Below are 14,069 nucleotides of genomic sequence, written 5' to 3'. Positions count from 1 at the left end.
AGCTGGTGGATCCGACGAAGGAGCGGCAAGCACATGTGACGTCCACGGTGAAAGCTGATCCGGCGATCCACAGCACTAATTTGATGTATTCCCTCAGCGACCAGCACAGATCAGCTCCAGGCATGACGAAGCGGATATCGTCCTCTTTTGGAAGGCCAAACAAAGTAGTTTCGCTTTCACAACGAAGCACACAGCGTCTTCAGGACATGGCTGCAGCGTCAACAATACTACAGCGAGAATAAAAGTTACGCCTTCTTTCTTTGCGTGAACATTTGGGCGGTGTTATGCAAATCTTCCCACATAGTGAGGTAGACATGTGGGGGCGTGTTAGAACGAGGCGTTTTAGGGGGGCGTGGTTGACTCTTAAATTTTATAAAGAATATCTCTTTGGATTTGAGACTTTAGTCTTTGCAACTTTACAGATCTTCTTTATGCACCAAGAGCTTGTAACACTCCAAAGAGAAAGGAACAATTTAAATCGCATCATATGAGCCCTTTAATTCAGCCAGTCTGGTTATCATGTCGAAAATAATAATAGTTGTTTAAATTAAATTTATCAAAAAGTTATCAAATTATGTAAAAATATCTCCACAAATTATTTGAAAATACTCATTACTAAATGTTTATTCAGTCCAGCACATTGCATTGTGCTCTGTTGCATACTGCTCATGCAAATGTGTTGTGGTTTTGCCTATAGAAAATTGTATGCTGTGCACAGAATGCATATTATAACAGCAAAAGTATTAAAAGTAGCATGCTTTTCTAAACATACGTAGTCTCCCTCTCAAAATCCAGTAGATGATATTAAAGATCTAGTTCTTCATTGCCATAGCAACAAGAAGAGTCTAGTCTATTATTTGCCGATTTAGGCTATTGAGTGCCACAGTCAGGTTCTGGAAATAAAAATCCCATTCATTTATTTTTAACAGTGACTTTTGAAGACCGATCTACTGGAAGCTGCGAGATTGTCAATCGATTGGATATGCTGTCGTTAAAGCCGTCAGCCAGTGTTATTTAAACTGTTTTATTATATAATCATGTTTAATAGTAGAATTCCTGTTGAAAAATGACATTATCCATGATTCCGAAGACAAATCTCTTCAAACACTTCATGCATATTTTAAAATACATGTGAAATATATTGTTTCTATATGTAATCATCATCTTTAAACCAATAGTTTTATATTACTCCATCATGTGAATAGTAATCAGATACAGTTACTGAGCAAAAATGTGTAATTAAATTACAGTTACTGTACAGTGAAAATGTTAACGGTTACAAAGTAGGTTACATCTGAATTTTTTTCACATGCAGATTTAATTGATTTCTTTCATAAGTTGCAATGACTGCAAAATATAAGGGACCAATGTTTTAGGAGTTTATTACACAGATGTGTACTAAATGACTGTTTTATTTCCTATTTGGGTTTATGCATATGCTTTATTTTTCCAAGGCATTGTTAGATTCCAGTGTTTCCTGTTGTAGCTATTTCAAAAACAGTATCATAGCTATTAAACTATTTCTCGTTATGGTTTTAAATCTGTATTTAACCTCAGAATGATCTCAAAGTAAGTCTGATTTTGAGGTTGGCTGTACTTTAAAATTAAATGATTATGATCTTAGTTCAAATGATGAAGGATTTTGAAACCAGATCACAATCCTCTCACCTATTACCAATTCACCAGCTTATTGTGGACTGTTTCAAAACAGTTTAAATTGGATATTCTATAACCTTCTCACTTTTATTTTGCCTCTGTCCAACATCATATGAGCCCTTTAATTCAGCCAGTCTGGTTATCATGTCGAAAATAATAATAGTTGTTTAAATTAAATTTATCAAAAAGTTATCAAATTATGTAAAAATATCTCCACAAATGATTTGAAAATACTCATTACTAAATGTTTATTCAGTCCAGCACATTGCATTGTGCTCTGTTGCATACTGCTCATGCAAATGTGTTGTGGTTTTGCCTATAGAAAATTGTATGCTGTGCACAGAATGCATATTATAACAGCAAAAGTATTAAAAGTAGCATGCTTTTCTAAACATACGTAGTCTCCCTCTCAAAATCCAGTAGATGATATTAAAGATCTAGTTCTTCATTGCCATAGCAACAAGAAGAGTCTAGTCTATTATTTGCCGATTTAGGCTATTGAGTGCCACAGTCAGGTTCTGGAAATAAAAATCCCATTCATTTATTTTTAACAGTGACTTTTGAAGACCGATCTACTGGAAGCTGCGAGATTGTCAATCGATTGGATATGCTGTCGTTAAAGCCGTCAGCCAGTGTTATTTAAACTGTTTTATTATATAATCATGTTTAATAGTAGAATTCCTGTTGAAAAATGACATTATCCATGATTCCGAAGACAAATCTCTTCAAACACTTCATGCATATTTTAAAATACATGTGAAATATATTGTTTCTATATGTAATCATCATCTTTAAACCAATAGTTTTATATTACTCCATCATGTGAATAGTAATCAGATACAGTTACTGAGCAAAAATGTGTAATTAAATTACAGTTACTGTACAGTGAAAATGTTAACGGTTACAAAGTAGGTTACATCTGAATTTTTTTCACATGCAGATTTAATTGATTTCTTTCATAAGTTGCAATGACTGCAAAATATAAGGGACCAATGTTTTAGGAGTTTATTACACAGATGTGTACTAAATGACTGTTTTATTTCCTATTTGGGTTTATGCATATGCTTTATTTTTCCAAGGCATTGTTAGATTCCAGTGTTTCCTGTTGTAGCTATTTCAAAAACAGTATCATAGCTATTAAACTATTTCTCGTTATGGTTTTAAATCTGTATTTAACCTCAGAATGATCTCAAAGTAAGTCTGATTTTGAGGTTGGCTGTACTTTAAAATTAAATGATTATGATCTTAGTTCAAATGATGAAGGATTTTGAAACCAGATCACAATCCTCTCACCTATTACCAATTCACCAGCTTATTGTGGACTGTTTCAAAACAGTTTAAATTGGATATTCTATAACCTTCTCACTTTTATTTTGCCTCTGTCCAAACTTTTGGAGTGTGTTGCAGCCATCAAAATCAAAATCTGTTTATATTTAAATTGGTCAGAATTTGAAAATGATTGAAAACATTAGAAATTTAGAAACTTATCAAAAAGTTATCAAATGTAATCGGTTACATTACTTAAAAAAACTATTTGAAATAGTTACACTACTTATTACATTTTAAATAGGGTAAATAAATTGTAATCTGTAACCTATTACATTTCCAAAGTAACCTTCCCAACACTACTCTGCAGCTACTGCATGCTGGTGAAATAAAACATTTTCTGAAACGTTCTGAGCACATGACCGAAGCTGGATTTGCTGATTAATGGAGTCTGTGGTGAGCTGATGAAGCCTCAGATGACTTCTGTTGTGTATACTGTAAGTGCTCGTGTGTGTGTGTGTGTGTGTGTGTGTGTGTGTGTATTTTTTGGTGCCACTTAACTGACATTGAAGAACCACACTAAGCTACTAAGAATATGCTACAGCTTACGCCCCAAAAGTTTTGTCATTTATAAACCTCTGTCTGGCTGCAATCTTCACCATATCTGTAAATACTGTCAGCCAGTGTTAATTGGATCCTTACATTTGCAGACTCACAGATAAACTCATTCAAGGACACTATTTGCAAACCAGTGTTATTGTAGTATTATTTACTGTATATGCTATTATAGTATTTATTAATATTATGAATTAGATTTTTGTCATGTTTAGTTATGTGCTTTTGCCATTTTTCGGTTTTTTTTTTTGGCTTTAATTTATTTGTGTTTTAGTCATTTCATTACTTAAACGTATTTTATTTCATTTAGTTTCCAAGGCAACATTTCTGATTTTCATTTATTTATTCAATTTTTTTGATTTGGAGTTTATTGGCAGCTCTAACTCAAGTTGAAGACCCGCACAGCTGTTAAGAATATGCTTCTCAGAATTTTTTTATCCCCCAAAACGGTATATAAAATATTCATCTGCTATTTAGTGAGGTATAGTGTTGATTTCCAGACTCACAGATTTAAGTACACTATCCTAAACATACATACACACACATATATATATATATATATATATATATATATATATATATATATATATATATATGTAGTACTTACCTAGTAGAAAATACTGATAGGCATGGAACATCAGTGTCCTATATCGATCTTAATGTCCTATTATTGAAATCTCTGACATATCATGTCCATAACCAACTAAAAGATCAGCGTGTCCTCCTTTTGACCATAGGAGTAATGTACTACACATGAAAAACTTGGTGTCTGCAACCTGCTTTTAACATTGCGAAGCAGTTTTTGCAACTCCACATTAACGTGAAAAAGCCCATGCTGGTGTAGTTTTGTAAATCCATGCGTCAACAACATACAAGTAGTTTATGGAAAAAGGGACTGTATATATATATATGTAGTACTTAAACTTATTTTATTTCGTTCAGTTGTCAAGGCAAGATTTCTAATTTTCATTTAAGTTTTTTTTAAGAGTATGGATGCCATAGTTCATATACTTAAAGGGATAGTTTACCCAAAAATGAAAATTCTGTTGGTAAACAAAAACCATTCACTTCCATAGGATTTTCCACCCTGTATGAAAGTAAATGGCTACTGTCAACTGTTTGGTTACCAACATTTTTATCAGAAGAAACACAATCATACATGTTTATAACAACTTGAGGATGAGTAAATGATGACAGAATTTTTATTTTTTTGGGTGAATGGTTTCTTTAAGTTGACTAAAAAAACCACACTTCACAGTTACTAAGAATGTGCTACTCTTAATAGTTCACTACCCAAATACTTAACTATAAACTAGTGTCTGTTCCTGACACAGTGCTATCATATGACTTGTAATAGAGTTGCATGGACTGTTTTCCTGCTGCTTGTCCTGGTTTTGAGAGGCATGTTCTTTGTTTTGATCCCTAGGGTTGTGTCAAATGAATGCAGAGAGGGAAATATCTTGGAATTGTTTTGACGTTTCGGGTGCTTTGATGCCTTCCAGTTCTCTCCTTCAGATAGTTCTTGAGATTGCCAATATCTCAACTGTTGGAGAAGCAATGTCTAGATTTTGTGGAAACGAAACTTAATATCTTTTGAAAGTGATTGCATTCATCTGGAATGAACCTTCTGTTTTCCTTCCACAGGTCCTTTTCCCATCAGTCTTTGTTTATTATGGTACACTGAGAGTTTTTAGCCATGCGTGTGGAGCTGAGTTTGGTGTGTGTGGCGGTAATGTGCATTTTCAAACAGACGAGCTCGTGTTTAATAATCAGCGAGGTCAACTGCGACAATCCCAAACTGGACACTCAGGAATTTGTGGAGCTGTACTATGAAGGTACGAATCCTACTTCTCTGGATGGATACACGCTTGTGTTCTACAATGGCAAAGGAGACTCGGCGTACCGGATCATCGATCTGAGTGGACATCACACGGATCAGCGAGGTTTTTTCGTAGTTGGCTCTTCTGAACTGACTCCTCATCCAGCCATCTTTCTTCCACCCAACTCCGTTCAGAACGGGCCCGACGCCATCGCGCTCTACGGCCCCAACTGGGCACCGGTTGCCGAAGGGGGACTGGTTTCAGGAGTGGGGTTGCTGGACGCCGTTGTATACACTTCAGGAAAATCCAGAGACGGCGCCGACGGCCTTGCGTCCGTTCTGACTCCCGGCTCAGTCCCGTACGTGGAGGATGAGGCGGCTCTGGAGGGGGACGAGTCCATTCAGCGCTGCTGGCAGTCGGAAAACTTGTGGTCATTCTACACCGGCCCGCCGACCCCTGCGTGGGTCAATCACTGCCCGCCGCCGACCCCTGCAGAGGTCTGGATCAGTGAAATCAACCTCGGCGGGTCGGGCCATGTGGAACTCAGTGTTGGCATGGCAACTGGATCATTTTCTTTGGTGCTTTATGATGTTACTACGGATCTGATTAGCACGAGTCTGGAGTTCATTGCAAAAGAGCCTGGAATATTCGCCGTACCCGTGAATACTACGAGTTTGTCAGGTAGTGCTGATTGGATATCGCAGATAAAGTTATTTAAGGACACTATTAAGACTTTTTTACTATTATTTGTGTACTAGTGTAGTATTTATTAATATTTTGAATTAGCTTTTATTTTTATATTTATGATTTTCATTTTAAATTTAGTTTGTTTAAAGTGAATTTTGTTATGTGCTTTTATCATTTTATTCATTTTTAAAAATGTTCTATATATCTCATTGTTGTTGTTTTTTAATTCTCTCAGAATTTGTTGAGTAAAATCTCAGTAATGTCCAGGTCACACCACTTCCAAATCAAAAGGGAAAAAAAAAAAAATCATATTTTGCATAAAGAGAATGAAGCTCATTTTAAAGACCATTTTAAACAAATTTTCTAGGATTTTTTGCATTATTTTCATGACAAATATTCCCCCCTCAATTCTTGTTGCTGTAATGTGATGAAAGAAAAATGGTAATGAATAAATAAAAATCATCCTGCCCTGACACAATTATATATATTTTTTATTAAACAGAAATTCAATTCAATACAGCACATCTTATTTTGTATACTAAGTAAACCATATGCATTATTAATATTTAATTTCTCTCTCTCTCTCTCTCTCTCTCTCTCTCTATATATATATATATATATATATATATATATTATTAGTGCTGTCAAACGATTAATCGCATCCAAAATAAAAGTTTTTGTTTACATAATATATGTGCGTGTACTGTGTATATTTATTATTTATATATAAAAGCACACACATACAGTATATATTTTGAAAATATTTACATGTATTTACATGTATATATTTATATTCATGTAATTTGTTATAAATATATTTATTATATAAACATAAAAAAATTTCTTAAATATATACAAGCATGTGTTTATTTATATATACATAATAAATATACACAATACACAGCACTATTTTGACAGCACTATTAATATTTCATTATAGTGTGCTATTTATGTGTCACGAAAGTAATGCCATAATGCAAAATGTCATAGTGGTCTTAAATTAAATTTATCTTTTTGCAAAATATAATTTACTTTTTATCTTTTGATGTAGTGATGAAATATGAATATTACAAAAACTTTTGTCAAACTAAAATAATTTAGCAATTTCATATTTGATCTTGTAGGGCCACAAAGTGCAGCATTGGCGTTGTATAAAGGCCCGGTATCAGACCTCCCTAAGGACGGCCCCCTCAGCCACAAACAGCCAATCGATGCCTTTGTTTACGGTGACTCTGCCCACATGCCCAGTGACAATCTCACAGAGACACTCATACCAGGGAGAAAACCTTTCATACTCACAGAGAGGTGATCAACACGTGCCATACAATGCAGAATGACTTATTGTGGCATTTGTGTATTATATTATGTGCTCATCCATGTTTGTATGCTGCAGTTTTCTCACAGCAGGTCTTCATGTCAGTCGCTGTGGTGTTGCCGAATGGACGAGAGATCCGGGACTGTTTGTAACAAGGCCCCGGAGTCCCGGAAAACCCAATGACTGTGTTTGGTTTCAGTCCTGCCCGCTTAACATGAGTACATCTTGATATTTAGTTCATGTAGCAAAACTTACTTTTTCTTCCATGTTAAAGGGGTAGGTCACCCCAAAATGAAAATTGTCATAATTTACTCATCCTCATGTTGTTCCAAACTTGTATGAGCTTCTTTCAGCTGTTGAACACAAAAGAAGATATTTTAAAGGATGATTGCAACCAAACAGTTGACGGTATCCATTGACTTCCAAACTATGGAAGTCAATGGCTACCGTCAACTGCTTGGTTACCAACATTCTTCAAACAGGTTTGAAGATCTGTCCCTTTAAGGACACATTTTTAGGTGTCCTGTCATGTTTTTAATTTCATCTGGCTTGTCGTTTCAGCCTCTTTCACAGAGTCAGGACGGATCCAGCCCCCGATTCATAGCGATGTCGATTTCCTGCTTAACGAGATCAACACTGACTCACCAGGAGGAGCCGAGGACGAGGAGTTTATAGAGTTGTGGCATCCGTCTGGCTTCCGGATGTCGCTGGATTTCATCTGGCTGGTGATGATCAATGGTCAGACTGGAATGGTGTACTATGAGCTGGAGCTGAATGGATATTACTCAGATGATGACGGGTACTTCCTGGTGAGCTGATGCGTACTTGGACACTTGTGGCACAAATGAGTCATACGATTGAATTCCGATTAGAAGAATGTGTCAGCTGTAAAAGAAAAGGCAGTTAGCACTTTATGTACACTAGCGTTTAAAAGTTTGGGGTTGGTAGGATTTTTAAATGTTTTTGAAAGAAGTCTTTTATGCTCGCTGAGGTTGTATTATTTTAGTACAGATACAATAAAAGTAGTAATATTATTACAATTTCAAATATTTGTTTTCTATTTGAATATATTTTAAAATGTAATTTATTCCTGTGATGCGCAGCTGAATTTTCAGCATCATTCCTCCAGTCTTCAGTGTCACATGATCTTCAGAAATCATTCTAATATGTGACCCTGGAGCACAAAAGCAGTCTTAAGTCGCTGGGGTATATTTGTAGAAATAGCCAACAATACATTGTATGGGTCAAAATAATCGATTTTTCTTTTATGCCAAAAATCATTAGGATATTAAGTAAAGATCATGTTCCATGAAAATATTTTGTAAATTTCCTACCGTAAATATATCAAAACTTAATTTTTGATTAGTAATATGCATTGCTAAGAACTTCATTTGGACAACTTTAAAGGCAATTTTCTCAATATTTAGATTTTTTTGCACCCTCAGATTCCAGATTTTCAAATAGTTGTATCTCAGCCAAATATTGTCCTATCCTAACAAACCATACATCAATGCTTATTTATTCAGCTTTCTCAATCTCAATTTCACAAAATTGACCCTTATGACTGGTTTTGTGGTCCAGGGTCACATATGCTGATTCGCTGCTAAGAAGCATTTATTATTATCAATGGTGAAAAGTTTAATATATAACATTATACATTTGTTTTATGGTTCTTTGACAAACAGAAAGTTAAAAAACAACATTTATTTGAAATAGAAATCTTTTGTAAAATTCTAAATGTCTTTACTGTCACTTTTTGAATTGAATGCATCTTTGCCGAATCACAGTATTAATTTCTTAAAAAAAAAAAGTTTGAAGCTACAAACATAATGTTTCAGCTGTTAATCTTTCTGAATCTGTTCTTCCAGATTGGCAGTTCGAAGGTCGGCCCTGACATTAGGATCCCATCGAACATTATTCAGAACGGACCGGATGCCATAGTGTTATATCGCAGCAAGTCTCCGCCCTCTAAAGAGGGTCAGAATATTCCCAAAAGCGGTTTGCTGGATGCGGTGGTCTACCGCAATCGTGGGTCTGATAAAAAGGTTTCGGAGCTCACGGAAGCGCTGACACCAGGACAGCTCCCTCTGCTGGAGGACATCAGTGCGCTACCCGCTGACGAGACCCTCAGTCGATGTGGAGCCGAGAGACTCGACCTCAATGCTTTCAGGGTGAGACCTAGTGTTTCTGTTCATGTGAGCTTCATGCAGAATTCTCAATGGAACGTATGTAATATCATTTTGTACATCTGCCTTGAGTAGACTTCAGGCAGAATTTTAACTTAAAAATGTTTAATTCGAAATTCCACACATGATGGCTTATTTTATTTTTTATTTTAGTAGAATTCATGAATTCATAATTCCTCTGTGGTGTGTTGCAGTTTTTATTTATTTATTTTTTCCGTGTGTGAGTAATTTTATTTTATATTATTTTATTTTAATAGGAGTTCCTCTGAGATTTTATTTTTTTATAATGCCTACTGTTTAATATAAAATAATGTATATTATTTTTAAACTGTATACAGTATAAATTTTCCTAGCATTATTGCAGCAATTTTTTATCAATTTTTTACATTTTATTAAAATTTTAAAATTAACTTTTAAAGAAGAAGAATAAAAAAATTACATTTTTTTTACAGAGGGATTGTTGCAAAACAATATACTGTCAAAGTCAAGAGCAAAAACAATTACCAGGAAAAATTAGTAATAGGAAAAATAAATAAATTAATAATAATAATAATCCATTTGAGAGAAAAAACTAATTTGGCCATCTAATTTTATAATAAAGAAAAAATGCTAATAATTGTTTTTTATTCCAGTTGACTAAAAAAATCCAAATTTTTGGCAGCGTAATTATATAATAGTCAAGTTGAAGATGCTAAAAAATGACAGGTGAGAGAAGTTCAAACCTCACATTTTGGCATTTCGTCTATAACATTTACTTACTATGCAGATTATACATAATGTAAAAATGGTACGTAGTATGAGATTCCAAACAGGAAACTATTAAGTAAGTAGCCCGTCAGGGTTTATTTTGCAGTCCTACTTTTTTCAGATTTTATGTCCATCAAATGTGTGTCATATTAACCCTCTATGTGTCCACAGGTCACTTCTCCCACACCAAGGAAGCAGAATAACTGTCCTCCCAAACCCACCATGCCTCCGCCTCCTGAGGGTCTCGTCATCAATGAATGGAGCAAGACCTTGCTGGTAAACCAGTCTCAGGAGAGTTTATTTGTGGAGCTGATTGGCCCGCCGTCGACTCCACTGAATGGACTTGTTTTGGTGTTTTTTGGGGAAGACGCTACAGAATGGAGCGTCCCGCTCACTGGCAGCACAGGAAGTGACGGGCTCTATCTGGTCGCCAATGATTCTCGCGCAGGTGCGTGCGTTTGTTCTGGAAATGTCTTCTTTGTGAGGCACAGCTTGATTTGTTTGAATGGAGATAGATTGATGTGATCATCTTTGGTCACTGAAACATATTTTTCCCATTGTTTTTCTTCAATGACATTCTGAAAATTCTTCAGTAAAGATCAACCAGCTCTGAGATGAATCTCAATATTACATATTTTGATTTGAATGAAAATCTGAGTAAAACTGAAAAAGAACCAGGCTGTGTACGTTAAATCTTTTATTAGGGAATAAACTACTTATCACATGAAATTATTTTGGTCATTGGTTTTAAGTATAAAAATGATATATACACTATTTCAGTGTAATTGTAAATATTCAAGTACATACAAATAAGTAGTTTGAGAGTGTAACGTAATTCGGTTTCTGTATTCATGGAAACAGGGATGACTTCTCTGATTACTGGAGCTCTTCAGCATTGTTGATATTTGTTGACTTATATATATCAGTGTTGGGTGTAACTAATTACTAAGTAATTAGTTACTGTGATTGAATTACTTTCCCCTTGAAAAAGTAAAGTAAGGGATTACTCTTATTTTTCTGCAATTTACTTACAGTTACTTCTTATGTAATTGAACTTAATACTGTGAATAGACTGTAGAACATTTATACACCAAAATTTAAAATTGAACCTTAAAATGCATGCTTTTTATGTACCCTTCTCACTTTAAATACTTTGGTGAGTTAATAAGAATATTGGTAACACTTTAGTGTCCAATTCTCACTCTTAACTAGTTGGTTATTAACATGAATAATACTGGGATATTGGCTGTTTATTATTACTTAAAAGGCACATATTAATGTCTTATTCTGCAAGACCTTATTCTAAATCCTTAATCCTACCCAATTCCTTCTTAAACTTAACAACTACTTTACTGAGTATTAAGAAGCAGTAATTAGGAGTATATTGAGGCAAAAGTCAGTGAGCAATCTAAAGTGTGACCAGAATAATTTATGTAGTTATTTGAAAGAATTAAAAAAGAACCGTTTCATGTTTATTCTTGTATCATTAACTTGTCGAGGTTGATGTATGATTTAGAAAGTAATTAAATACTTTTTGGAGAGAGTAATTTGTACAGTAATCTAATTACACTGTTGAAGATGTAATTAGTAATTGGTAATTAATTACTTTTTTTTAAAAGAGTAATTTACCCAACACAGTATATACTGTATATAACTGTGCTGTATGTCGGCGCGCTGCCCACAAGGCTATCGGCACCAATATTTTATTTGATTTTTATTTTTTAATAATTATTTATTTTATTTTTTGAGTATTAGAATTGTTTTATTTTTATTATTTTATTTTGTTTTTTATTTTATTTTTCATTATTTTTATTTTTTATTTTATTATTTGTGGAGTATTTGATTTGTTTTGTATTTTGAGTATTTGATTTATTTTATTTTTAACAATTTTATTTTATTTTTCTGTTATTTTATTTTGTTTTTTATTTTATTTTTCATTATTTTTATTTTTTATTTTATTATTTGTGGAGTATTTGATTTGTTTTGTATTTTGAGTATTTGATTTATTTTATTTTTAACAATTTTATTTTATTTTTCTGTTATTTTATTTTGTTTTTGTTCTTTTACTTACATTTATTTTTAGTTATTATTAATTTAGCTTGTGCCTTTATTATGTGCTTGGAGTGGTTTACTAGTATGCTAATGTCTTGTTGTGTACTATTCCAAATTTGACTAATGAACATGATTTATATTGTGAAATTGAAGCATAACTCGTCAACCTCAAATGAAATATAATAATTATTTATATAACATTTTTCTATAGAGAAAATGAATTGGATTATTACTTCGGACTATTGTTCTCTAAAGCAATCAGTGATTTCAATTGAATAGCAGATGATTTCTAAAAAGTAACATTGATTTGTTTGCTCATTCATCTTTGTGTTTGTGCAGATCAGGGTTTGCCAGCGCTGGGTCATTTGGGTGCAGTGCTGTTGTGTTTTGAGCCGTCAGGATCAGGGTTTTGTGGGAGCAACTCACGTCATTTGGACGGTCTAGTTTTTTCCAATGACCCAAAGTTACAGGGAATTCTCCAGCTCAACACGACACACTTCTTATACACACTCTTCAGGTTTGTTGGGGAGCTTTTTGATTGTGAATCCAGTGTGTTGTTGTTGGTATCAGCAGTTTTGTCCACTGTACCTGCTGTTTTCATGCATGTAACTGCGTGTCTGTGTTTCTGTGATTAGTGCGGCTTCTTTATCTCGATGTGCATCAGACGGGCCCGTTCTCTGGATCGCATCCCAGCCAACTCCACGCCTGCCGAACCACTGCCCGAGTCCCGCCTTCTCCAGCTCTGCGGCTCTGTGCCTGCAGCCGGACAATAATAACTGGCAGAGCGGATCGGGGAGTAAGTGATCTTTAAAGGGATATTTGAAGAACATTGGCATCTACTCACCCTCATGTCTTTCCAAGAGCGGTTTGCTGCAGTTTTTTCCATGTAACACAAAATTATTTTGGAAAATCTTTGCACGGCGCAAAATAACACAGTCCTGCGTGTTGGAAAAAACATTCTGCTGGGTTGCAAAAAATAAACAGTTTTTCACAAAATAAGAATGAAGATTTATATATATATATATATATATATATATATATATTGTGACCCTGGACCACAAAACCAGTCATAAGGATCAATTCTTCGCGATTTATACATCATCTGAAAGCTCAATAAATAAGCTTTCCATTGATGTGTGGTGTAAGATGCATCCAAAATGTACTTTTCTAATTAAAATCAACAGTAAAAATAATTCATCTCATCTGAAGTGTTTCTCGGTCTCAGATTGTGCCCAGGAGGAGTTTGCTGTTTTATTAGAGCGCTTGTGTAACTGTGGGATCTCAAGCTTACATGTTAAAGGTAAGACACTTGAAAACACACATTAATGGTGTTAAAATGAAATGATCTGGTAATGACAGTTATTTCTTGTCTTTCACCCGTGTGAGGTGTGAATGTGTCCTGTGAGGCGGGTCGGTTTTACGCTCAGGGATCTGTTCTTGCTGTTTCTGACCAACAGAGAGAGCGAATCAATGAGATACTGAGTGACAACAAGCTCTCGTGTTCAGCTGAACAGGAGCGACAGGTTCATGGAGGTACAAGACACACACATGTTAATATACGCTCTTATGGAAGTTCAGGGTATATTTTGGGCTGAAGGAAGTAAGCTTGTGTTTGTATGTGCAGCAGGGTCGTCAGTCGCTCTGCAGGTCGGGCTTGTGCTCGCGACGCTCCTGCTGTTCGCACTGGGTGCTGCACTCTTTGTCTTCTTGTACAAAAAAAGGTGA

At 34.8% G+C, this 14,069-nt stretch overlaps 1 protein-coding gene across 1 annotated transcript in view; it reads left to right on the top strand.

Annotated features, from left to right (window-relative positions):
• The window catches only part of LOC107555176 (uncharacterized), a 14,837-nt gene extending 768 nt beyond the window's left edge, over nucleotides 1–14,069 (top strand). Inside the window, exons 2-12 of the mRNA XM_016237880.1 lie at nucleotides 5,182–6,038; nucleotides 7,169–7,349; nucleotides 7,438–7,577; nucleotides 7,921–8,168; nucleotides 9,228–9,530; nucleotides 10,464–10,740; nucleotides 12,684–12,861; nucleotides 12,980–13,140; nucleotides 13,570–13,644; nucleotides 13,731–13,877; nucleotides 13,969–14,069. Of these exons, the coding sequence (XP_016093366.1) occupies nucleotides 5,234–6,038; nucleotides 7,169–7,349; nucleotides 7,438–7,577; nucleotides 7,921–8,168; nucleotides 9,228–9,530; nucleotides 10,464–10,740; nucleotides 12,684–12,861; nucleotides 12,980–13,140; nucleotides 13,570–13,644; nucleotides 13,731–13,877; nucleotides 13,969–14,069 (2,616 nt within the window). The 5' untranslated portion in view covers nucleotides 5,182–5,233. The remainder of the gene's footprint in view (nucleotides 1–5,181; nucleotides 6,039–7,168; nucleotides 7,350–7,437; nucleotides 7,578–7,920; nucleotides 8,169–9,227; nucleotides 9,531–10,463; nucleotides 10,741–12,683; nucleotides 12,862–12,979; nucleotides 13,141–13,569; nucleotides 13,645–13,730; nucleotides 13,878–13,968) is intronic.

Source organism: Sinocyclocheilus grahami, unplaced genomic scaffold (assembly GCF_001515645.1).
Source record: "Sinocyclocheilus grahami isolate Dianchi unplaced genomic scaffold, SAMN03320097.WGS_v1.1 scaffold19.1, whole genome shotgun sequence".
In the NCBI taxonomy this organism is placed as follows: domain Eukaryota; kingdom Metazoa; phylum Chordata; class Actinopteri; order Cypriniformes; family Cyprinidae; genus Sinocyclocheilus; species Sinocyclocheilus grahami.
This window is presented reverse-complemented; position numbering and strand designations above follow the sequence as displayed.